The following is a 25,407-nucleotide window of genomic DNA, read 5'->3' as shown; positions in this document are numbered from 1 at the left end:
ACAAACGTCTGTGCATGACTTCTGTGGTGCAATTTTGGATCAACCACCACATCTCAGATCTTGACTCTTAAAGCTTTTGTTCGTTTGTCAAGCTCCGTAGATCTCACTCCATGGTCCAGTAGCCAAAATCAAACCAACGAAGCCGCGTCACATATGTGGGTGGTTTTCTCACTTTCTCTGCAGTTTTGCTGTGATAGAAATCTTCCCAATTAAATACCAACAAACAGTGAACAGAAGGAAAAAAGAAACAACAGCAGTGGCTTTGAGCAGTCAGTCTGTCTCTGAGGAGAAACCGTGACAGCGGCAGTCGCCGTGAAGCCTACCCTTGCCCTGTGCCTCCCGTGTGCCAGACCGCGTGCCCGCCACGTGCGCATTGCGCTGTCCGATGACCCGAGAAAGCAGGTCGTCTTACCTCCGTTTTACTGTTTTGTAAACTGAGGCTCAGAGAAGGAAGGTGGCTTATCTAAGGCCACGCAGTCAGTAAATAGCTGGGCCTGTGGGAGAGCACAGGTCATCTCGGTTCCCAAGCCGGTTCACCTTCCATTCTCCACCCCCCCGCCGTGCCCCCTTCCCAATGGCTGTTCAGTTGGCGCTGATGGAAAGACTCTCATTTTCCGTTTTTTTTGTTTGTTTTGTTTTGTTTTGTTTTTTGACATCTAGAAAGGACTTGAAAGTAGGTAAATAACTAATTCATCCGTAAAGAAATTGGGAGTAGGTTACATATCTGAAGCCAGGATTTTATTTTATTTTTCATACAAGAGAACGTATTTGTTGGGTAATTGAAGTCCTGTAATAATTCCGGTACATGAGTATTTTACATTTGATCCTCCATCCCTGTTTACTGAGCACTGGATGCACACATACATGTCGTACTCCGAGGTTACAGTCAAGCAGACTCAGAGTCACATGGCAGGTCCCAGCATGGGGGAAATGATGCATCGAGTCCCAGGAGAGAGCCAGGGTTCCGCACGGGGCTGCTTGGGGAGGCTTTACGTCGGCTCTCCTCGGGGTCCCGGTCAGGAATCCTTTCAGAAAAACATCCTAAGAGAGTTAAAGTAGATGAGGTGATCTGGAGTCGAGGCTCTCTGGGAAAGGCTCTGGCCTGGAGAGGTGCGAGCGAACCCGTGAGACAGAGTCAAAAGCAGCACAGGTCGCGCGAGGACACCTCGGGCCCTGCAGGCTTCTGTCTTCCGAAGGAGCGTCCGCCGTGCTGAGCGCTGAACTCTGAGCTGTCTCCACGTGAAACCACGGTAACTTTACGCAGAGCGACTGGCTCAGCTTTGGGGGCAAAACTGTTACAAGTAATATTGTACACTTTTAAGAGCATTTTATTCTCCAAAGGATGTATGTCCCCAAAATTACATCTGAGGTGTTTTCATGCTATCTTCTAAGGCTTAGGACTGACACTTGACTAAAAATAAATAGCGTTATTTGCCACGTTGACCGTAAAGAAAGAAATCTGCACATCAAGGACCATGACGCGAAGTTCAAGGTCCGGCAGCTGCAATGTGACCAGCGCCGCCCCACAGCCGGCCTCCGCGTCGGCAGAGACCCGGTCAGTCTTGAGAGCTGCCGGGACTCCGTGGTGGAGGAGCTCAGCTGTGCTGTTGACAAGGCCTGGGTGCACCGTTAAACTTGGCTTTGGCCTTCGTGATGTGCTAGGCTTGCTCTCCACTGCAACAGTCATCCCAGTGAAATGACCCCGGTGCCATTTATCGGGCACATATTAAAAGGACACAGTCCTAATTGCAATTGGAGCTTAGTGTAACCAAAGAAACTCAAGTGAACGCCACTGCTTTTCATAGGCCTTGCAAGAAAAGCTAAGCAGTTTTTAGTGGCTTTTGCAATTACACTTCCCTTCAATTTTCCAAAGGTTGCCGGGCCCGAACCATACAAATCCCATTAAAGTAAGTAGTTGTTGTGCAATATAAGTTCCTTTGAAAACATTCTTCAATGCCCATAAAATGATCAGCGGGCTGCTCTGTAGATCCGCTCGCCTGCCATGTTTTCGACCAAAAGGAAGAAGGCAGGCTTTGATGTGGTGGTTGGTCTCTGCTACTGAAGCTGGCGTTTTATCTTCTTGCATCAGATTTCTTTCCAAATTGATGTGACTCAGGCATACGAAACACATTTTTCTTCAGATTTTATTCCTAAAATATGTTTTTGCTGTACCTTTAAATTACATTTGGCTGACCTATTTGGAATTTCCAAGGCTTCTCCCACCAGATGCAGAGCAGAAGAGGGTCAGGGTCTTTGGGAGTTAAGGGAAGCTGCCTGGCGAGTGCGAGGCCTTCGGGAGCTGGGGTTGCCCGTGCCACCCAGTGGGTGCCCTGTCAGAGGACCGCCCTCCTCATGTCAGCTTCCCCACCCAGCCTTCAGGGCAGCTTTGGCAGCCAGATGTGGGGTCCCCTGTGATTCCAGCCCTGGGGACGCAGAGAGCTGTTGCTCCCTTTAACTTGTACTTGAACGCACGGGGCCTCCCACTGAGGACTCGGGAGCGATGGTCCCATGTGTTCTCATCCGCATCCATCACAAGGGTCGTTCCCTTTAACATCTCATTCTCACCAGTGTTTCTCCTTGTTTGAACCCTTCCTTTGTCCTGGAGCCTCTTTTCTACTATGGAATAACAATGAAGGACTAATTTCTTCATTTACAAAGGAATCAGAGCCACACAGTTCCTCCCATCTCTACTAACCTGTCTGAAGAAGAGATGGTGAAGGTTCTGTCCTCCCCGGGTAAAGTTATCCAGAAACACAAGATACTGTTAACCTAGTTATTTGCTAGGGACTGTTAAAAAGAATAATTGGGAATTCAGAAATTATTCAGCCTTCAAAACTTCAGGTGAATCACCAGAGTTCTAAGTCTCTGGGACTGCATTTATGCCACAACACTACCATGACTGTTTCAAGATTTTATTGTCTCATCATTTATCAAGAGACCCTCAGTCATTTCCACAGGAATATAGGAGGGCACAGAGGTGACATAACATTGACTCTGATAGAACTGAACCATCATTTTTTAAGTATTTGATTACACACTAAAATATATGTAGGGATTAAGAGAATGGAGAGATCGGTATGGATGGAAATTATTGCAGAGTCTTAGAGGAGGTCACATTGGGATGCATCATACAAAACAGAGGTTTTGAACTGTGTCCTGAAATGAACGAGTGAAGGGCTAATAAGGATGCAGAGAGAAGATGGAAAATGGGGTTTGCTACTTCGTAAAAACTCGCTCATGTTTAATTGATGAAGCGGAGAGGAGTGGAGGCCACGGGAAAAGAAACTTTGAGAACATCTGGATCAAAGTCGCTCTTCCAGATGAGAGAGTTGACAGTTCTGTGACTCGTCTGGTAGGAATGACGACGTGTGATACACAGGGACCCTCTATCTCAGACCCTCTTTGTAGAATTCATGTGGAAAAGCCTGCATTTCCTATAACATTTTCCCAGGGTCATGGTTTCCTCTGTGCCTCTGACGCTTCACTCGCGTGACCGCGGTCACCTGCCCTTGAGGCCGCAGCGGCCTTAGCAGGGCAGGCTTCCAGCTCCGGCTCAGGCACACCGGTGTCGTGATTTGCGGGAATTCTCACTTCCTTCTTCGAGCCTTCATTTCCCTCCTCTATAAAATAAGAGGGTGGAGGCAGACAACTTCTTTGGCTTCCTGTGGTGCCAGTGTTCTATGACTCATGATTCCACGTGAAAGTACACCTGCTCACAGGGCCATTTTGCTTTTTTTTTTTTTTATTAGAAATCGTGGCCGTAACTGTATACTGGCAATTTACTCAATCATCCACAACACGCGTAAAAATAATCGTTCATAAAAACCACAAACACCTCGCATCAGAAATGCTACGACTGATAAAGTCGCACCCGTGCCCTCTGTGGTTATCCTGCAGCTCGCTGCGTCCCGCCCACTCCAGAACCCCAAAGCCTGAGACGCCCCCGACGTCCAGTTCGACACCGGTGTCCTTGGGCAGCGTGTGTTAAAATGGACCTGCACCGTGACTGGTTTTACAGGAAAGACGACCCCCTCCAACAACACGCACACGACCTTCTCCCCCTCCCTCAGCCGGCGTCCAGAATCTGCGGAAAAGGGCTTCTCACAGGCGCTGCGAATGAGGCCTTTGTAAAGCTCTGCGACATGCACCTCTCTTCTCCGGCCGCCCAGGGGACTGGGTTGGGTCCCGTCTTCTGTGTTCTTGGAGGAAAACAGCTTGTGGCTGGTGAGCAAAGACAGCCGAGCCCATGGGCTGCCGCTCGAGCTGCCCCTGTTGCCGACTCATCGTCTCATTCCGTTACGCCGGCGCTAGGGAGGACGTTTGCCAGATCCAGGCTCCTCGGACCCGTTATTTGTGTCTTTTCTCACCTTCAGCATGATCCGGACTGGTGTTTTCATTTGTTAAAAACAACAAGAACATTCACTGGGAAACTTTTGCTGGCCTCGTTTCAGGTCATCATAGCTATTTATTCTGTGTCATAAACTATAATTCTCCATTTCCCTTCCTCCCCCGTCAGGGGAGCTGGTGGCTTCTGGTGGACAGTCGGTGGAATCTGAGCGAACGGTGGAAGGTTTCAAAGAACTACCAAGAGATTATGTAGCAGGTTGTAGGGCTAAGAACAAAACATAAAATATTCTTGTTCTTGATCACGGTTTGGCAGCACAAAAAGAAAAGGCTCATAAAACAGCATAAAGAATGTAGAATTTGTGGCTCTATCGGAGAAAGAGTTCTCTTTGAGGGAAACAAACAAATCGTGGGATTGGCTTAGTAAGGGGTTTCCTTCACGTGAATAAGCGTAATCGTCCGGGGTCTGTCTGATCGGTCTCAGTCCGGGGCAGGACGGAATCTGCACGTTTTTCCCGAGCCCTGTTTGAGAGGAGCACGAAAGGCACGTTGTGCTGCCGTCAAAAAGGCCCGGATGACCTAGAGAGACTGAAGTACAGGACAGATAAAGCCGTAGACAGAAAGATTGGGGAAAGAGAATGGAAACCACAGGAAAGCCTCCAAATATTTAAATACGAAGGAGAACACAGAGGTAAGGCCCCTGCTGAGCGCTGTCTGACCCAGGCTTTGGTTCTAGTGTGGCTGTGACTGTGGCTGGTTCTGCTGCTAGGTGAACAGTGGTACAATCAGGCTGTGGGCTGGAACGTTCCAGGCCTCGATCGGTCCCCGAAATCGCGCTAGTTCAACTGGCTCCCGTGTCAGGATGCTGCGGAAATGACCTTCTTACCAAAAGTGTCACAGCAGCTTCTTTGATGCAAGGCTCCTGGTGGAGATACCACAAAGGGAACAAAGCCAGGGAGGTGGTCGACTGTGAACACGACCCTAAAACAGAAGGACTAAGTGTCAGTCCTTCTTAGCCGGGGGAATGGAATTGGGATTATACGGGTTTTTCAGCAGAAACCCAAAAAGACAAGGACATTTCATGTTCAACAAGCACCTGCTCTCTCCGGGTGCTTGAAACATCCCAAGGAAACATGCAGTCTCCGCTCAGCCCTCGGGGAGAAGGGGTCTCTGAGCAAAACCACTTGGAGGCCTCAGTTGTCAGGCACTGAGGGATCTGGGCTGGGGGCTCCTGGATATAAGCTACACTTCGAATCCACACCCAAATGTAGATCGTGACCTCAGTTTGTGACAAGAATAATATTACAGCTCAGGCAGGTATCACTTCTCTTGAGGATCCGGATTCATGCTAGTTGCTTTTACTTATTTATTTTGTAAGTAGGCTCTGGCCCGGCCGGCAGCCCAGTGCAGGGCTTGAACTCATGATCCTGAGATCAAGACCGGAGCTGAGATCAGGAGTTGAGGCTTCCAGCGACTGAGCCCGCGCTTTCTTGAGTGCGTTGTGTGTCTCTGGCCAGAGATCAGGAGATGTCAAATGGTGGGAAAAGGCCCAGGAGCTCCTCTCTGAAGCGTGCGGAGCCGGGGCCAAGCTCTTCTCTCCGTCTGTCCCCGGCCAGGCTGAGAGTCCGCGGGGAGGGCCGCGGGAGTGTAAGTCCAGCTCCTCCAGTGGAGCACGTGTCTCGTGGCCCCGCACCCCTGCGCTGGACATCTCTGGGCGTGGCGTGGCCTCGGCAGGTGGCCCGGCCTCCCGGGCGGCTCACTGGTGTTGGCTCAGCTTCCTGCATCCGTCGTTCCTGTCTGTGCCGGCTTGGGCTCAGGGGGCCCAGCCCGCCACCCTCTCATCCCGTGCGCAGGCTGGGTGAGCCGCTTGCCAAGGTGTGTTTGGGGGAACCGACAGGAAAACAGGTGAAGACTTGGGGTCACGATTCCCCAAAGGTCCTGGGTGAGGCTGTTTCAGAGATCTTGCGGTCTGGTCCCCCTGTGGGGTTCTCATCCAGCGAGCCCCGGGCCCGAGCTGGCTTGGGGGCCGGTGTGGGGGCGCCTCCCTGATCTGGGCGGAGGCTTTGGCGCTGCCCTTAGAAGAGCATGGAGCCTCCAGCACATGAGTTAGGAATGACTCGGTGTCCCCTGGAGAATGTGTGGGGAAACGGGAATCCTGCTCACCAGTTTGACTCACTCTGCATTTGTGGTTTTTTGTTTGTTTGTTTTTTTAAAGATTTTATTTATTTATTTGACAGAGAGAGGCAGAGATCACAAGTAGGCAGAGAGGCAGGCGTGGGGGGGAGGGGGAAACGGGCTCCCCGCTGAGCAGAGCCCCATGCGGGACTCGATCCCAGGACCCTGAGATCATGACCCGAGCCGAAGGCAGAGGCTTAACCCACTGAGCCACCCGGGCGCCCCTCTGCGCTCGTGTCTCTGTGGGTACGTTGACGAGCAGGAACCAGAGAGTTGCTGATTTCCTTGGTGGGAAACTGTACTGCAGATCGTAAGACAGCTAAGGCCCCCGGCAAGGCGCTCCCCTCCGGCATCTCCGCAGAAGCCCGGACAACGGGGCAGCAGGGAGGCGTCCCCGGCCGTCGCGGGCAGAGCCGGCGTCCAGGAGCGCGCGGTCTCCCTGTCGGTTGGGGCTGGTCCCGGGTTTGCCCGCGGCCCAGACGTCAGGACCGCGGCTCGTGGGCGCCTGAACGCAAGGGCCCCGGTGCCCGCCGCGTCCGCTCGGTGGGAGGGACGCGGGGCCCTCCGCGCAGGAAGGAAGGGCGCGCGGGACACGGTGTCTCCCTGTGGGCACTCCGGAGGGGGTGACCGGGGACCCCGCCGTGGCCTTAGCTGCTCAGCCTCGGTTTCTCCCGCCGCAGATGACCAGCTGAACTCCGAGGAGAAGAAGAAGAGGAAGCAGCGGAGGAACCGGACGACGTTCAACAGCAGCCAGCTGCAGGCGCTGGAGCGCGTGTTCGAGCGCACGCACTACCCCGACGCCTTCGTGCGGGAGGACCTGGCGCGCCGCGTGAACCTCACCGAGGCCCGAGTGCAGGTACCGCGCTGCGGGGCGGCGCTTCCACACGGGCTGCGGCGGCCGTTCCGAAGGGCCCCGGGGGCACGATCAGACCCTGTTTCTGGGGGCAGCGTAGCATTTTTATTTACTTTTAAGGTTTTATTCATTGACTTGTGAGAGGGCGGGCCCCAGCGGGGCGCGGCGGGCGGGGGGAGGCGGAGGCGGAGGCGGGAGCGGGGCCCCGCCCCACGTGGGACTCGACCCAGGGCCGCGGGGTCGTGGCCCGAGCGGAAGGCAGACGCTTTGCCGACGGAGCCGCCGGGCACCCCGCGCGGGACTTTTACAAATCGGCTGCAAGCCCTTAGGTGGGCGCACCATGCCCCGCTTCGGGGCTCGCCCCGCGGCTGCCGGCCCTCGGATCCGGTGACCCGCGCGGCTTTCCGAGCGTTGGACCCCCGCCCCCCAGCTTCCGGTGGGAGCGGGAGGCGCCGCAGAGATGGTGGGGTCTCTGCTCCCCGCGCTCACCTCCTGGGGCTGCTTTCCGGAGTGTCCAGGCCGGCCGGACACTTGGCTGCAGACCCGGGCGGGGGTGCGCCCTGCTGGGAGCCGACACGAGCGCATCAGGAGCTGCCCCGGGAGCCTGTTTAGGGGTGACTCCGTGTCTCTGTGAAGGGGAAGGCAGGGCGCGCGGGACAGCGCAGGGAGCAGCACGTCCTACGAGGTTCACGCGGTGACAGCTCGGCGGCACTGAGATAGCGCGGCCGGATTAGTGACGACGACAATCGCCTTGTCACCAGCACTTCTGGAACCCTCTGTGCCAAGTGCGGTTCTAAGGCCTTTACTGGTCTGCTTACTCGTCAGGCCGGTTCAGGGACGTGGCGGGCGCCCCTCACCTTGCAGATGTGGAAACTGAGGCACAGAGGGTTTCCAGCGTCCCCCCCAGTGTCGCACAGCCGGAGCGGCTCGGCTGGGACCTGAAAGCAGACAGACACACTTCAGGCTTTCACGGCCCAGAGGAGATGCGGAGTGAGGCGCATGTCCCGGCCGAGCGCTCCTTCTCCGGCTGCGTCGCTGTCGCGGCCGCAGGTGGCGACCTCGGTGTCCTCCGGAGCTGGCCGGCTGACAAGGGCAGGCGCGGATCCGGCCCATCTGCCCTGTCCGCTCAAGGAAATGGTCATTGGCGTTTGTGCTCATCTGGGCTTGAGGGATTTCTTCCTGCGTGTGACGGACCTCTCGACCGACAGGACTGGGGCGGGACGGAGCAGCATCCCTTGAAGGGTGCTTGAGTCGATGCAGAGGGCCCTGGAGGGCCCTTCAGCCGGAGGAGAACGTTGGCCAGAGCCACGCCGTAGGGAAGCGGTGGCCTCACCTTGAAGGGCCTCCCTGGGGGGAGACAGGAGGTCAGCAACAGGAAGATTGTCTAGACCCCTGCCCGCGTGGGGGAGAGGCCCTCAGCACTGCCTGGCGGGCCCTCCCTGCTGCGGTGAGAGGGACCCACGGGATCTGCAGGGACGAGACTCAGTTGGGTCGTCTCCGTCCCGCCATCGCAAGCACAGCCCGGGGTTTGCCTTCCCACACCCTTCCCACGTCCTCTTCCCCACGCTGCCAACCGCGGCGCTCCCAACGCGCTCTGCGTTTCCACCGTCAATCCCTTCCTCTCCCTTCACACCCCCATCTTCTGTGCCCGGGCCGTGGCCTGCCGCAGTGTAGTGAGTCATTTTAGACCCGCAGTCTTTGAAGCGCCACTTTGGCACAGAAGGGCACCCGGACGGGCCGTGCTAAGAGTCTTCCTTTCTTCAATGTGGAAGAGCGTCGTGAGCCGGTCTTGCCCCCCTTACAGCGACAAACAAATGCTTTCTTAGACGCTGTAACTATTTTCTCTTCCTCCGTTCTCACCCCACTCTGTTCTGGTCCCTCTGGGGGCTGTGGACGTTTCGGATGTGAGCGGACAGAACTCTTCCTCCACCACGTTATTCCTCCTCCGGGAAGTCCCCTTTCCCCAGTCCGCACCAGTCGCTCGGCCTTCTTTATGGCATTCGTCGCAACATGACGCTGTTACGTTGAGTCCTTTGTGGGCCAACTTCCCCACGAGTCTGTGAATCCTCTTGGATGGAAGCCGTATCGTACCACTTTTGCAAAAATTCATTTTTTTCCCTCTTTCTTTTTCCTCTTCTTTTTCTCCCCCTCGAACATCTGTCAAGCACCTATTATACTCTTGGAAATATTTCACTTTGTTGGGGAGGAGTAAGACACCGGCCCTCTCCCCCAGGGTGTTGTCGGTGGGGGACAGAGAAGGTAGATGGGCACGCCACCCTGTTCTGACGCACGAGATGATTCCTGCGCTCAAGGAGTACACGAGAATTCGTGATAGACCAGAGGAAGGGACGATCAAATCTGCCCCAGGAAAAGGGGTAAAAATACACTTAAATGAAGCACCCATTCTGTGCAACTCTCAGGACAGCCCCGTGAGTATTCGTGTCTCTGTGCGGAGCGGAGGCCCAGGATCAGAGGTGCTGATGACGGCATTTTAAAGCAGCGGGGCCGGTGTTTTGATCCAACTCCATGAGACTTTAAAGTTCTTTCCACTAACTCCACTAACTTAAAGTCTAACTCCATTAGACTTTAAATGTTCTTTCCACTACAATTCTTCACAAGAAGGTGATATTAAAGTCAAATCTTGAAAAGCAAGTCGTTGGATGCCTGGACGGAGAGGGGGACTGTCACAGGCAGAGGGAGCCTTTGGTTGAGTATACAGAGGAGGGAACAACTGAGCACATCCGGTAGTCCTGAGCCCAGGGCGGGAGCTGGAATGACGGAGGGTCCATGCGTGAGGCCCGTGTGAGGCAGGATGTGGCTGGGTTGGTGGACCAAGAGCTCATTCCTGAGCAGACTCTGTTCTGTGGTAAGAAGTTTCGGTTCTATTCGGTGAGCAACGGAGAGCCGTGGATGATAGAAAGCAGATTCCATCTACATTTAAAACAATCAAGGTAATAGTAGTGCCAAGGACACATGAGCAGCAAAAGAGCTGGGCGCGTGCGGAGCCAGAATGCGAGCGCCAGAGTCACCTTCTCTGACTTCTGCCTGGCCCTTCCACCCGCACGACCCACGGGGCACTAGCCATGTGGTGTTTTACACCAACAGTGCTCCCAGGAGCCATGCGGCTGTCCCACTCCACACCACGGGATGGCTTTTTCCCAGGCCTCGTCCTGCATTTCCCGTTAATTGTACCTAAAAGATTTGTTTAGCAGTTTGTCAAATGTACGTACCGGTCTTCTTTTACTTGACTGGGAGCTGCTTATGAGCAGAAAATAAGCCTCATCTCCCTACTCCTGGCAATTAGCACAGACTCTGGAACATGGCAGGGACCCCAAAAGCTTTCTCGAATGAGTGAACGACTGCATACGATTCCGTGGCTCTCTGGACGACGGGAGTGGTCATGAGCCAGATGTCCTCGAGTCCAGGAACACAGCTGCTTCCAATCCCAGTGAACACCAACACATTACTTACTCTCGTCGAACCTGTTTCCTCGACTCTGAAATAGAAAAAATAAAACCCAGTATATGGAATGAGCATGACCAGTGGAAGCAATGAATTTAGTGTGCTTCTGGAAGTTTCTAGCCCTGGCCGCTCTTGATAAATGAGAGGTGTGCCGTGAGCGGGGCGGGTCCTCTCGCTGTAACTTCCTGCCCCTGCCCTGGTGCTCTTCGCAGGGCCCCAGTAAACCACTTGCTTCATAGATTCTTGCCGCAGGCACCAGCGGATCTGGACACGGAGAACTTTCTTTAAATGTCCAATAACCATTTCAAAAACAGATGATATTTTCACATTTTGGAGAATTTTGAAAAAGACTTCTAAAAAAGCCAGTCTCCGTGGTCTAATGAGGTTTTTCTCTTTTCCTTGATTACAAAGCAACAAGGATTATAGACCACATTTTGCTGCCTTGTGGGTTGGTCTTGGATCTCCTCTTCGGGGGGGTGGGTGGTGATGGAGGCCCCGCAGGGGCCTGTCGTGATCGTCTCTGATACTAGGGCGGTGAGCTCACGCGGCCCACCAGGGCAGGACTGTGGCATCTTTGTATCGCTCTGGGAAGAAGGCTGTACCTGACCCGTCTCTTCCCTGGGCAGGTGTTATAGGGTAACCTTGGCCAGGATGTTGGCGTGATTCGTGTAACCTCTTCTTCTTTGTTTCCCTCTCCCCCCTGTGCCCTGCTCTCCTCCCGACACTCTTCCAGGTGTGGTTTCAGAACCGAAGAGCCAAATTCCGCAGGAATGAGAGAGCCATGCTGGCCAACAAAAACGCTTCCCTCCTCAAATCCTACTCAGGGGACGTGACTGCTGTGGAGCAGCCCATCGTACCTCGTCCTGCTCCACGACCCACCGATTATCTCTCCTGGGGGACGGCCTCTCCGTACAGGTGAATGGCGTGCCCGCCCTCCCTTGCTCCACTTCCACACGTTTCTCAGCCGCCGGTCACGCTCAGAGCTGCTGGTGCGGCCGGCTGACATTTCTTACTGGGTTAACCTCTTCAGAGACATTCAACTTGCTGACACCCCCAGAGTTTCACGGGAGATTACTAGTTGCCCCAGGAGCAGGGTTTGGGGCAGAAGAGAGAGGGACGGGCCATCAGCAATCTCCTCTTGGACTCAGGAACTCTTGCAAAGGTTTCAAAGATGGGGAAGAATCTAAAAGAAAAGATCATTAAGCTTTGCCCAGAGTCCCTCGTGTGACCATTCAGGAACAAAACTTGACTCCACTTCCAAATTTAAGATAGATGTGTTTCATTACGCTGAAGGAGAAATTTAACTCGTAAGGCTCCAAGTGTAGGCTCAAAGGTGAACGTTATGGTAAAACTGATTTTGAATTAAAAGACAAGAAGGAAGGAAATGAAAAGGAAGGGAGGAGGGAACGAGAGAGAGGGAAGGAAGGGACATCCACAACCATTCTGACCACGCTCATGGCCACAGTCCCTTGTTAGCAGGTGGGAATGGCTAATGATCCAAAATACCTTCCTGTTCTATTGCAAATTCTCACTTCTCTGGAGTGCCTTGGGGGCCAGTTTGTCCGTGTGGGGTTTTTAAAAGATAAAAACAATGTGTGATTCATACTAAACTTTTATATTAAAAAGGTGAAAATTTTTCAAGAAGCAAGTAACAGGGTACTATTTCAATTTCTTGGAAAGACTTTTATCCTCCATTTATTATGCTGTTCACATAACACAGATTAATTTAGCCCAAGGGAAGTTGAACCTAAGCATCATTACTGTTCTTAAGTGCCTTTCTTTGAACCTAACCCTGAGTTCTCTTAGACACAGGGTCAAGGCTGCGTGTTCTCTCTGGCCAGCTGCAGTGGAGAAGTATTCACAAATTCATTTATTATGTTTTTATTTGCCTTTTTATTGTGAAGGTTAATCAACGCTTTAAAGAGAGGTCTTAAACTAATTATAGGAGATTATCCCCCAGCTAAAGTTCAGCTCCTAACGTGAAAAGCCACATTCGTGAAATGTAAATACTTTTCAAAAGTGATGGTTTTAATCAAAGCGTAAGGCCTCACCTCAATGTTCTTTCTGTTCCAAATCAATTCCTTGAAAGAAATGCCACAATTGTATTCGGATTTTTTTTTTTTAAATCCCCCATTGTGCAATTAGCCTGAATTATGTTGGTTTTAGCACTTAGAGACCCCATACTTGGGAAACTGGAAATTTCTCCAGCTCTCAGATATAGTAAGCCTTGCTGATTTCAAAAGATTAGTCCTATCTCTATGTCCGATTTAAAATTTAGACTCTTTTCCCATTGGAAAACTTACTAAAAACACATTGTGAAATCACATATCTTTTAATATTTTAAATAAGTAGAAGACTGCTTTGTTTCTCTGATAAATATTGTTAGCTCACAGACTCATTCAATGGCTTGGGGAATGGATGTGGTTCAACACTTAATGTTTCAAGGTCTCTGGTTTGAATTTGGTCCTGACCAGGAAGTATTGCTCCTTTTCCTACCTGGGTCCCAGGTAGGAGGGTTTCACACCAGCTCTAAGCCATCCAGATGGCTTCGTGTAGTCCTTGGTAGCCTGAGAGCGAGCCTGAGGGCACGACACTGCGTGGGTGAGGCTGAGATCCTCCCTGAATTAGTACTGGACCAGACTGCCTGCCCCTTAGTGGAGGGTCAAGCCCCAGTGCCTGCATCATACACGTTTGGTATATGGGCATCATGCTGAAATTATTAACATGCAATTTGTGTGTGCCTTTTTTGGAAATGTTCTATTTTATTTTAAAAGATTTATGTAGAAATACTAGATACATTTTTTAAGAAACATTCATAATGCCACCATCTTGATATAACTAGTTTATTTTTGCAATTAGAGTTCAGTATTTTATATAGTGTAGCCTTAGTGTACATATCTTGTATTCTGCTGTTTTCATTTAAAAATCATATAAGCTAGTGCTTTTGACTCATTTCATGGTATACTTTTATATAGTTTTTTCTTTTAGGTACAGAGTTTGTAAAAAAAAATAATTAAAAATCGCATAGAATCTGATTGTTCATATTCTGTATGAAGAATAAATTAATATCCAGATAGAAGTAGAAGAATGATGGTTTAAAACACTAATTTAATCAATATCAATGTTTTTGACCCAATGTTGACTGAAGTGTTTATATTTTGCTTAATTTCTAAAAGTGGCAAGGCTATTCTGTTACTCGGAGATTTTTCTGCTCTGTTTAGGACCAAAATACATTATGGTTCACAATTTGAAGCTTGGTAGGAAATGTGTCTTGTTTAGGAAACATAAAAGAGAAACAAGTGTTGAAAAGCAAAGGAAATGAGAGACCTTTTGTGTTATAAAAAAATTAACTGGCTATTTCTGTTGGTACATTTATGTCAAGTTAGTTATCTCACATGTGACATTCATTAAAAGGCATTTCTTTTGGTTAATCCTTGGAACGCTCCTGTGTGCTAGCTCCGTCCTTGCTCTGGTTCCAAAGAAGAAACTGAACACTTGCCCAAGTGTACGCCTTCAGCCAGCAGAGTCAGACCAGTGCTCGTGGTGCCTGTGTGTGTCCAGCATACTAGGCCACATCAGCACGTTCTCATTCAGATTCAGGCTTCCATTACACTGAGTGTCGTAAAAAGAGTAAGACCGGGAAACTGTCAACATGCTCTCTGATTCGGAGTCTCTCTCAGATCAGGGTTGCATGCGTGCAACTGAGAGCCGCCTTCTGGGGTGTGTGAGCAACCCCTTGGAAGGACTGATGTGGCTTGGTCATGTGACCAGGCAGAGTGAGCAGTTTTCCAGAAAGGATGGCTTGCTGGCTTCCACTGCTCTCCCCTGAAAGAGGAGGGGAGGGAACCAAGACTCAAAGTAATCGTTTGCATGTGGTCAGAATCATGGGATGGGAGAGAGCCAACACATTTTTTTCTGGGTGTCCTTTATATCCAGCATGGTGGCTGTATAATTTATCATCCAAGCTGGGACACTTCGGAAAGTGAAAGGGGAGTGCTATTAATAATGACACCAGAACAACAGGCGTCACAGGGGACATATGGTTCCCCCTATTTATAGCACGACATGGCCCCGTCCGTTCCCTTGAGCCCGTTACGGGTGATGACGTCAGGCAGGCAACTGAACCACCAGGAGGAGCAAAGCGTTCTCCGACACAGACGCTGCTGTCCCGGCAGGTGTCTGCTTCATCTACCCATCGCCCGTGGGGGGAAGCTGGTTTTTGGCACATGCGCCCACTGCTTAGATCAGAACTGTTTTCCGTGGGCAAAGGAGGGCGCACACGGCACCGGAGGTATTAAGTCCAACAAATCTCGTGGTGACTTCACCTCCTGGGGAGCAGCGACCAACCAAATCCTAGACTTTGACCTGTTATTCTAGATGAGGTAGTCGAGAAGCTTCTCCCCAGAGACATCCTTTCCTATGGGAGCTGGAAAATGGCCTGGGTCATCAGTGCCAGTTCCAGAGGGAGGACTGGGCTTCCAAGAAAACTAGTGACAGGCGAGAGAGCGGCCAGCTGTCCCTGTCCACGGCTCCCCTCCCTGTCCTTCTCCTCCTCCCCCATTTGATCGTGGTCACGGTGCTGCCTGACATCCACTGAACGCATTTGGCTCATTTCTCCCTTTCACGCTTTCAAAAATAGATCCTCGTCCCTCCCAAGATGTTGTTTACACGAGGGGCTTCATAACGGATTCTAACGGAAGACACTGAAAAGGTAACTTGTCAGAGGGGGACGAGGGTGGCTGCTGGGGGTAGGGTTTAAGTGGGAACGAAGTGTGTTTGAGAAAGCGGGTCTTGGCAATTTTTAGCAACGCCACCAGGGAAGTCCTCAAGTGGGGATACGATGGGGAAGCAGAGGCGCAGGCGTATGTGTCCTTGAAGTTAAGGGGAGTCGCACAGATGAGAGCAGGGCTCCTCCGAGATTACTGAGCACGTGAGTCGCCTGGGATTGGGTTGCAGTGCAGCTGCGTTCTGTAGGTCTGGCTCAGGACTCTGCGTCTCTAACCTGCTTCCCCGTGGTGCTGAGGCTACGACCCTAGGAGTAGGGGACTATAGGATATGGGGCAGGGGTCGGAAGAACTGTGTTCTTGTCCTGGCTCCAGCTGCTCCCCAGGCTGTCGAGTCGTCAGGCTCTCATGCAGCCTTGCATCTAAGGCCGAGTGAGCGGCGTTTCCCTTCTCCACACCTCCCAGGGCGTCCGAGTCCCGGTAGCGGACGTGCATGTGAAAGAAGAGACACAAAAGTCCTCGAGATGAGAGAGAGATGCAGGCCCTGTGTGTAAAACGTCCCTAGGAGGGGAAGTTAGATGCGGCAGGAGGATCGTGAGCAAACAGCGCAAGCCGAAGGCTAACGCAGAAAATCAGCTTCTGAATTTCAGAAATGCTTATTTAAATCACAAAGGATCACCTCCAGAAGGATTTATGGGGTCTCTCTTTAAAAGTAAACACCCACAGGAGAGCGGGTATGGCATTGGCTTAGGTAGAGCGGGTACACCTGGTTCTCGCACTGCAAAAGCCACAGCCAGAACCTCGCCTCCGACCACCAGCATCACAGCACCGCAGCGGCCTCACGCTCCACCGCCTTTGGAAAAACCCCAAGCTGGTGAAACCTCAGGGTCTCAGGATGACACCCAGACTTCTCGGGCTGACAGAGTTGTCTTTGGGGGGAAATTTTCAACAGCTTGTCACCATCTGTCCGAGAGGGCCAAAGAGAAAACGAAGTTGCGTTGAAAACGGAGGCAGGCGCTATTTCCCCCAAGCACTCCTGGAGTGTTTGGTGATTTGTGGGGTTTCGAAAAGCAGAGAGGCAGGTGCCCGTAAGTCTCCTGGTTTAGAATCATACTGTATGGAGAATTTTCCACGCTTCCTTGGTGTTTGGAGCGATCTGAACACGCTCCTTCTCCCGACAACCTTTCGGGGTAGGTTAAAATGATCCAAAATGACTTGTCCCCAGTGCACATGGAACCGAACCCCGGCGTGGTTAGCCTTCTGCCGTCGGCGGCTGATCTCCATCTGTTAAGAATCTCCAAACAAGGAGATGGAAAGATTTCAAGCTTGCTTAAATGTCAGCTCCGTACACGTCCCGGCGCAGAGCTGCTGAATCAACAGATGGGCCCCAAGCATTTCTGTTTCGCCTCCGCTTCCGCAGCGCACTTCACTTGGCAAAGCAGTTTCTTGGTCACAGACACAAAGAACCGACATTCTTCAGAACTCGAGAGAAAAGATGCTTTCACCAAGTCCTATAAACCCAGTCCCTGTGCTCAGCTCATGTCCATGTCCTGTTAGAGGGGCAGGTGGCTCTTAGAAGGCAGGACCAGCGGGCCGGATCTGTCGGTGCTGCTAAGCTCCTGACGTTATCACGTGCGTCATCGATACGGATCACTTAGTCTCCGTCTCACTTTCTGATCCCGGCAAGTGTCCTCTTGTGTAGGAATGAGTGCTCGTTTCACATTTTGAACGGTCCTATAAAATTGGTCGAAAATAGCTAATTAACCCTCTTTGCTTTTGTCTTGGGAGAAAACGTTTCAAGATCCTCTCTCTCTGCCTAACATAGACCTTTATAAGTTTTGGTGGCGTGAGAAACAGGTGGTCACAACAGTCTTTCGCGCTGGCAGCCAGCCTTTGGGAAGTGGGTCCTCTCCAACTTACTTTTCATGCTTTCTTTAAAGCATGACTAAGCGGCTCTAGAGTACCCACTCATTAATTCTTGTCTTCTCTGACTTGTCACACATCTTGCTTGTCACTGGTGTGTCAACGGACTGCCCGCTCCATGCCTCCATGGCTCTTTCAGTGCAAGTTGAGGAACTAGAACCATGTCGAACGACCAGATGGAGCACAGACTTGTAATTCTTTAGTGCGGGCGCTATTCCAAACCCGGTTAATCGTCTATGAAGTAAGACGGGCTCTGTTCTTGTGTCCTACTTCTTAGAGCTGTGCAATGTGCTAGACTAAGTTGGATCCATTTTTGAAAATTTATAACTTTCCTGAACATTTATCAAGGGCAAATATTATCATTTGTTATGCTCCTAGGAAACTGCAAAACTCATTCATTGAGAGCAGCTGCTGTTTTAATCTTCATGCCCCACTAACGTGAGGGCTACCTACAAAGTATTGCACGGTGTCATGAATGCAGTGATACCCTTACAACAGCACCACAGTACAATCGGACAAGGGTACTTTCTCGACTCTAGAAACTCAGGCTTCCATTTAGTGGAAAGTGTCCCAGTGTCCCATTTCCTATGCAATATGTAACTAATTTGCATTGATTTCGTTTTGAGATGGAAAATGGATTATTTTATGGACAAATTAGAGAGGGAATCTCAGTATTTCCAAGAGATGTGTTACCATATGAAGTCTTCAGACTAGTATATCAGATGAAATTAGTCAACTACAAAGCAGCTCTATAAAAATTGTCTGTAAAATAGATAATATTGAAGTCACAGCTACAGTAGACATTTCTAGAAAACAGCGATGATGTCTTCAGTAAACAAAAACAATCCCCAAAGGTTCCAGTCCCCTTTGTCTACTATGGAAAACGGACTAGATCTTTGACCATCAAAAAAGGAGAAAATTGGGGCACCTGGGTGGCTCAGTGGGTTAAACCTCTGCCTTCGGCTCAGGTCATGGTCTCAGGGTCCTGGGATCGAGCCCCGCATCGGGCTCTCTGCTCAGCGGGGAGCCTGCTTCCCCCTCTTTCTCTGCCTGCCTCTCTGCCTACTTGTGATCTCTCTCTGTCAAATAAATAAATAAAAATCTTAAAAAAAAAAAAAGGAGAAAATCTCTATTAAATAGGACTTTGCTTGCCTAGAGCCTCAAAGGAAAATAGAACCCCAAGAGAATTAGGTCAAGTACTTGAAAGAGTGATACTCCATGACCATCCACAATTTACCGAATTTTTTCTTTATGCTCTCTCATGAAATTTTAGCCTTCTGTTTCCAGGAGGCATTCAATTTTATTCTGTTTAACCAATAACATAGATAACGTACCATTTCAGCTCCTCTCTTATGCATTTTAAATGGTACTATGGACCATCTTCAGGATTTAATTCTCTCGCAAGAACCTGGTTAAGAAAGGCAGACTGGGTTCATTTCATGATCTGTAACTTAGGAGCATTTCCCAAACCCAGTGGTCTCTTTTCCTAACAACTGACATCTTTGATTTCCTTGAAACCTTGGGTTTCAGTATATACTAGCAATTTTTTGAATGTAGGATTTACGGGTTTGCATACATTTCTGGTAGTGCCTTGAAAGGAAGCAAGTAATTCATATAGAAATTAAATGAGAGTACTATACGGGTTTCAAAAATAAATGAAAATTTTTGGTGTATTACTAAAAAAAATAAAAAACAAAGGAACAAAAAAACTTGTCCTATTTTAACAGGATTTCTGATCATTTACCTCACTCCTAATTGAAACCTATCTTAACTGGGGACTCTTTTTCTGCTCTGTTGGTAGACAGTGGGAAAGCGGTAGTCTGTTGTTAGATCTGTACTAATCTATACTAATATTTGTTCATTTTTAAAAGATATTTTTGATGGATCAAGAGTATGTAGTCATTGGCCCTGGCTTTTGTCCCATCCCTTTGATTTTGCTCAGTCTATCAAGAGAGCAAATGTAATAGGAAGGACTACTTCCTAATGATAAAAGAATATTGGTAAATTTTCTTAAAAGATTTTATTTTTTTGAGAGAAAGTGTGAGTGAGAGAGAGTGAGAGCTCAAGTGGGGGGAGGGGCAGAGGGAGAGGAAAAAGCAGACCCCATGCTGAGCAGGGAACCTGACATGGGGCTCCATCTGAGGACCCCGGGATCATGACCTGAGCCAGGACTCTGAAATCATGACCTAAGTCGAAGGCAAAGGCTTTAACCCACTGAGCCCCGCAGGTACCCCTGGTAAAACATTTTTGAAAAATCATTACTCACAGCAGGAGACCGACCGAGATCATTGACATTGAGCAAGAATTCATTTAATCATAGTAGATATCTCTCAGTTATCTCTTCATTAAATACTTTCTTGAGTGTCGATATGTGCCAGATACGATGTTAGCTCTACCTGAGGATATAGTGGTGAACGAGGTCAGATGTGATGTCTGATCTATGAGCTTACAGGTGAGGCACTGAAGTAACTGCTGAAAGCGAAATTACAAGATGCTCCAGGAGAACCTAACTTTGCATAGACGGTTGAGAGCTTCTTCCTGGATATGGGTAAGAGTGAAGCAGGTAAAAATGAAGTGGAAGAACGTAGGATTCTTTTGGAACACTACGGAGTCTTCCTTTTTCTGCCTTAAGACACACACACACACACACACACACACACACCAGTGCTATAAGAATTTTAAATTAAGGATGTGTGTTTCTGGAGAGACCCAGTGATCTGGGACTAATTATACTTCATTAACTGAATGTTCCTGGGTTAATTGCTAGTAAGTGAGCTGAAACAGGCTATTGTGAGTCTTGACCGTAAGTCTCAACTGTATGGTCTCCCAAACAGGGACAATGACACAGGCTGTCTATTTGGAGAGCAGCTTTACTTTTCTCTCTTTCTGGTCTGTCACTTGATCCCCAGAACCACAAACTCCCGTGTGGCTGGTCGATCGCCCCGGAGGGCAGTCAGCAGTGGAGCTCTCAGTGTCCCATTTATAGTCTATCTCATTCCAGGCCTCCATCGAAAGGGATTTTGCTAATCTTAGAAACAACCAGAAACATTTTCATTTAACTAGAATGAGTTCCCTTTTAACTGTTTAGTAGACAGTAAAGAATAATTTGCTTCCAAGTCTGAGAGACCCTTACTTTTTCCTTTAAAAGAAATTCATGGATTCTATTCACGGAAAACCAGCAAGTGCCCATTTCTGTCCAGCTGCTTTTCTAGGTCTTAATTACCATCTCTGACAATGAAAAACAACTTCAGGTTTTTCTCAGGAATAAGGACAAAGAGAAACAGTTATCTCAGAGGCCAGGAATCCTGAACCTGGACAGAGCCTTTGCTCGTTCATGTAGGGGATTTAAACAGTTCCCAAATAACTAACCTAAAAGGCATCCTGAGCTACTCGAGCCCTCTTGAGAAGAAGCTACAAAGTCAAGGCCGGTCGGACAGGAAGCTGCGGCAGCACTCGGTGCTCCGGGCCGCGGTGTCAGGGACGGGGGCTCTGCTGCTTCTCAAGCAGCGCCCGGCGCGGTCCCCGCCGACGGCCCGCAGTGTGGCGGGCGCGGAGTCGGCTACTTAGAGTGACAAGGGCACGGTGCCCCCCTTCCAGACGCCGCGTGTCTCGCTCCCAGCTCCGCGGGCTGTGACGGACGCAGAGAGGCCACCGGCCGGGGAAACGTCCCGCTTTTCCACAGAAGCAGCTTTCTCCTCTCGGCCCAGAAGTCAGTTATGCCTCACTGTGTCCCACGCAGCAGGTCCCCCTCCCCGCCCTGTCCCGCTCTCCCCTGCGCTTCCCCTGCCCTTCCGGACGCTGCCAGCCTTTCCCGAGTGCCCTAGACCCATGCAGATCCGGGGCTGAAAGGGACCTCAGAGGTCACCCGTGCAGCCCGCCTGGCCCCGCCTGGCCCGTGCTGAGACTCGCGTCCTCCCGGGGCACCGACCTGCGGCTTCGTGAAACTAATGCCTGTTATTCTCCCTGCTCTCTCCTTTGTCCCCACAGCGCCATGGCTACTTATTCTGCCACATGTGCCAACACTAGCCCTGCACAGGGCATCCACATGGCCAACAGCATTGCCAACCTGAGACTGAAGGCCAAGGAATATAGTTTACAGAGGAACCAGGTGCCAACAGTCAACTGAGGAGAAAAAAGCCATTAAACAGGCCTACGAAGAAATCAAACACCATAAGACACCTTTCCTGCTCTGTCATTTCTTCATCTGTTGGGGAAAAAATAAATAAATAAATAAAACAAACAAACAAACAAAAAAACCTGAACTCAAACATTGGGACCATGGCAGAGAAAAGCCGGAGAGGAGCAAAATGAAAATTAGTTCACCAATGTTTCTCCTCCCTCCGGGGTACCACCACCACCACGTGCTTCTGCGTGTGTTGATTTTGTTTTTCCTTCTCCTCGTGTGCTTTGCTTTAATATACTCCAAGCTTCTTCAGTTAGGTTCAGCCCACCCACCCCCATGGCCGTATGGGTTTCAAAACAAAACAAAAAAACTACAGCAGCCAAAGAAACCACATATACATTCAGAGACATTGTCTAGCATCTCCTCGGTGACCTGTTTGAACCTCAGTGCCTTGCCTCTATCCTTCTTCCCAGTTCTCTGTATAAAAGCTCTAGGAGCTTCTGAGAAGCCAAAGTCTCTCTGAAAAATCTGTGCCAGACACAATTTCCTGTCTTGTGGTCTCCATGTCTGTCGGTGGTAAGGTCTTTCCATCAGCTACTGTTCAGAAAGCAATTATGTACAACATCTGGTCACTGGCTTGTGTCTGGCTAATTCTGAGCTCTAAGCTGTAGATCGAAGCTCTCCTTATCAGCTAGAGGTTTAAGCTCTAAGCTGTAGATGACGATATCGCCATCACCACCACCCCTCACACCCCATCCAGGCAATCAGCCATCATAAGTCAAAGGTATTTGTTGTTTTTGAATGATTTGTTGTCATGGGCTTGACATTCGAGAGGGAGAGAGATTTCTTTAGGAAAACAAAGACTGAGTTGTGAAAGGCATGGCCTACATCTCTTTAGTGCCTTAAGGATAGTCAGATGCACACTTATATATATACTGTATATATTTATATATTTTATGTATATATATCTAAAATATTCTTGCAAGCTTGAGTTTGCAGTTTCTCGAACACTACCAAAAGCAAATCTCACATCATCACCACTGTCCTTAATCTCTACAGTAATGAGATGTTTTGGGGGATCTCGTTTCCTTTCTTTCTTGACACAAAATTCTCATCAAGGCCACAGAGCACTTCACAGGGCATCTGTTTCAGAACAGGTCTCATTTTCACATTTGAGCTTTGAATAAATTAGAGCCTATTCGAGGCTATAAAAATGTTCTTGAGTTTGGAGACAGCTCTGGTGGAACAGGAGTATATCCTGATATGTCACGGGGATTACATTTAGAGGAGGGAAAGCCATGTTGCCATCTGCCCCTTCTCCACTCAACAGGAATCTGAAAGACACATGTTTGAATGGAATCCTTAATGTCTTGTCTAAATTCCAAAAATTCAAAAGGCGACTGTGGGCTATTCTTTTACTAATATTTTGAAATAAAGTTTAGTGCCTAGGGCTGCGAGCCAGGACTGACCTGTCTTTGTTTCTTTCTTTTTGTCTCCAGCTGTGCTTTTGTAACTTGTCGGGTGGACAAGACCAAACCACACCACCATGCTGTGCCTCAGTTTACCTTTTTGTAAAATGGGTTTAACAATACTTACCTACCTCACAGGGGTGTTGTGAGGCTCTATTCATTTGCTCCTTCATTCTTTGCTGTGTTCTCTGCTTGTGCAGCACTTGGTAGCCATGGGAGGAAAGGGACTACAAAAGTATACAATGTTAATGGAAGGATAAGGTACCTGGAAGCCTTGTTTTCTAGCAAGGAAATGCTACCTTGCTGTAAATATAGCCTTCCTATAGCATTGTATTTGGAAATGAGAAATAGGTTTATATTTACAGACCTCTCAAAAATCATATCACTTGACCAAAGAATAATTTAAGATACACAGAACAGACATATTTTTGACATATTTTTATCCTGACCAGGTTGGTTCTAATACCTTTAGTTATCAGTAATTAAAAAGCTCTAGATTGGTTTTGGCCAAATATGCCAACTCTGAGTGACAGGCATGGACTGCTGAGTTTAAGATGCACTTTCAGCACACACTTGTTCCCCCCTCGGCCTAGCAAGTTGAACCAATGGTGGAACTTTTTCAGCCAAACAGCCACCAATAGGAAAACGTATTTTAAATGTTAAATCTATACTTCTTTTAGTAACAAGAAGAAAGCCCATCTTGTGCATTTTGCTTCCATCCACTGATTCCCTCTTCTTTTAGCGTATTATTAAAATATTTCTTACTGATGTTTCACGTGGGCTGGCTGAACACCACATATTACTTGCTTCCTAAGGATTCCCTATACTAATTCTTTGGTCCCACTAGCTGCTGCAGATTATCAAGATTCAAAGGAACAGTGTAGACTAACAGACGAAAACATTCTTTGTGAAATGAGTGCAATCCAAGAAATTAGTGAACATTTGGAGGTTGGACTTTGGGCTACAGTGCAGGGAACAACTCATACAAGACAAGGTGTTGCTAGGAAAGGGGAATTTTTGAAGAGGGAGGAAAGGAATAGAAGGTCATGTGAAACAAAGTCATTTGAAGCTTTCGTCCTGACATCCGTTTTCAGTAGTGAACAGAAAAGCCTGAACCCAAAACCCAAACGCTATGTGAAACTGGGCAGTTTTGCCACCAGTGCCTGGGAAGCAATGACTGGGAAATCAGAGAGTAGCCAGTGCTGGTCAGCCATAGGAATCTTCATTGCTAGTGACTCAACACCACAAACATTTATTATCTAAGCACCTGATCAAGAAGTATACACATGAGACAAGCACTCAGTATTGTTCATTTATTATTGATTTTTTTTTTTTTAAGTAGAAGTTTGATATATGATTTAGAGGAGTAGCCTTTTGGCTTCCAAGCCAGGTCTCAACAGAGGGCCTCAGGCCAACAAAGTTCCAAGGCGTCCTCCCTGCTCCTCACCATCATTATACCCAGATGCAGATGAAAACATGCCAACTGTCTGTGTCCCCAGTCCCTTCCCAAACAAGATGCTGATCTGTAGGACACTTGGCAGGTTAAGTCAAACCAGAAGAGGTGATTGAATAAAAAAGGGAATGACACTTAGGGTATAAAGATCTCATAATAAATGTAATATGTAAATTATATCTTGCTTTATGATGTAAAATATACATTGTTTGCGCTAGAATAGAAATGATTCCTTTTCAATAAAAAGAAGAAGGATACTACTATGCGGTCTTTTGTTATATACATTTGAGTCTGCTGATTCTTTTCTCTTTGGACTTCAAAAATAAGTCTGCTAGGACCTAAGGGTACTTGCCGGGAAGAGCGAAGGTAAGAGGGATTTGTGAACAGAACTTTCATTGGAGTGTGGTAGCACTTCTTAAAAATGCAAATAGTCTATTCCTCAAAAGCAAAGACAATGGTGGGAGGGAGAGGGGATATTTATTGGCATAATGCGTAAAGGGACACTTTTATGAGAATTTAGTTAATTTTCACCCATTTCTTTAGAATCCATAATACCAGCTCTATATGACAAAACAGACAAAATAGCACACACATTTATTTTAGAATAAAGAAGTAAAAGAGTAAAATTTAAGCACCTACTGTGTTTAGCACTGGGTGTGTGGTATGGGGGTGGGGATAGAAAACCAGACTGGGAGGCATATATTCTGTTTTCATATAGATTAAGATCCGATTTAAAAGGGAAGTCCGTGATGAACCAACGTATGCAACAGTCAAGACAACAAGTGAAGGTGTCAAACGAATAGAGTAGACGAGAGTCCAGAAGGAAGAAAGAAACACTGAGCTGAAGTGAGAGAGGGTTTCACGGAAGAACTGGGGCTCGT

The 25,407-nt window shown here is 48.9% G+C and overlaps 1 protein-coding gene across 2 annotated transcripts in view; it reads left to right on the top strand.

Annotated features, from left to right (window-relative positions):
- The window catches only part of PRRX1 (paired related homeobox 1), a 73,293-nt gene extending 48,504 nt beyond the window's left edge, over positions 1-24,789 (top strand). Inside the window, exons 2-5 of one of the 2 annotated variants that reach the window (XM_032863009.1) lie at positions 7,200-7,375; positions 11,568-11,749; positions 15,474-15,545; positions 21,469-21,580. In XM_032863009.1, coding sequence (XP_032718900.1) covers positions 7,200-7,375; positions 11,568-11,749; positions 15,474-15,528 — 413 coding nt within the window. In that variant the 3' untranslated portion in view covers positions 15,529-15,545; positions 21,469-21,580. Of the gene's footprint in view, positions 1-7,199; positions 7,376-11,567; positions 11,750-15,473; positions 15,546-21,468 lie in introns of both variants that reach the window. The other variant, XM_032863007.1, reaches the window with a different exon arrangement.
- The last annotated feature ends 618 nt before the right edge of the window (positions 24,790-25,407 follow it).

The sequence above is a fragment of the Lontra canadensis genome, unplaced genomic scaffold (genome assembly GCF_010015895.1).
Source record: "Lontra canadensis isolate GAN:19392208 unplaced genomic scaffold, GSC_riverotter_1.0 scaffold24, whole genome shotgun sequence".
NCBI lineage: Eukaryota > Metazoa > Chordata > Mammalia > Carnivora > Mustelidae > Lontra > Lontra canadensis.
This window is presented reverse-complemented; position numbering and strand designations above follow the sequence as displayed.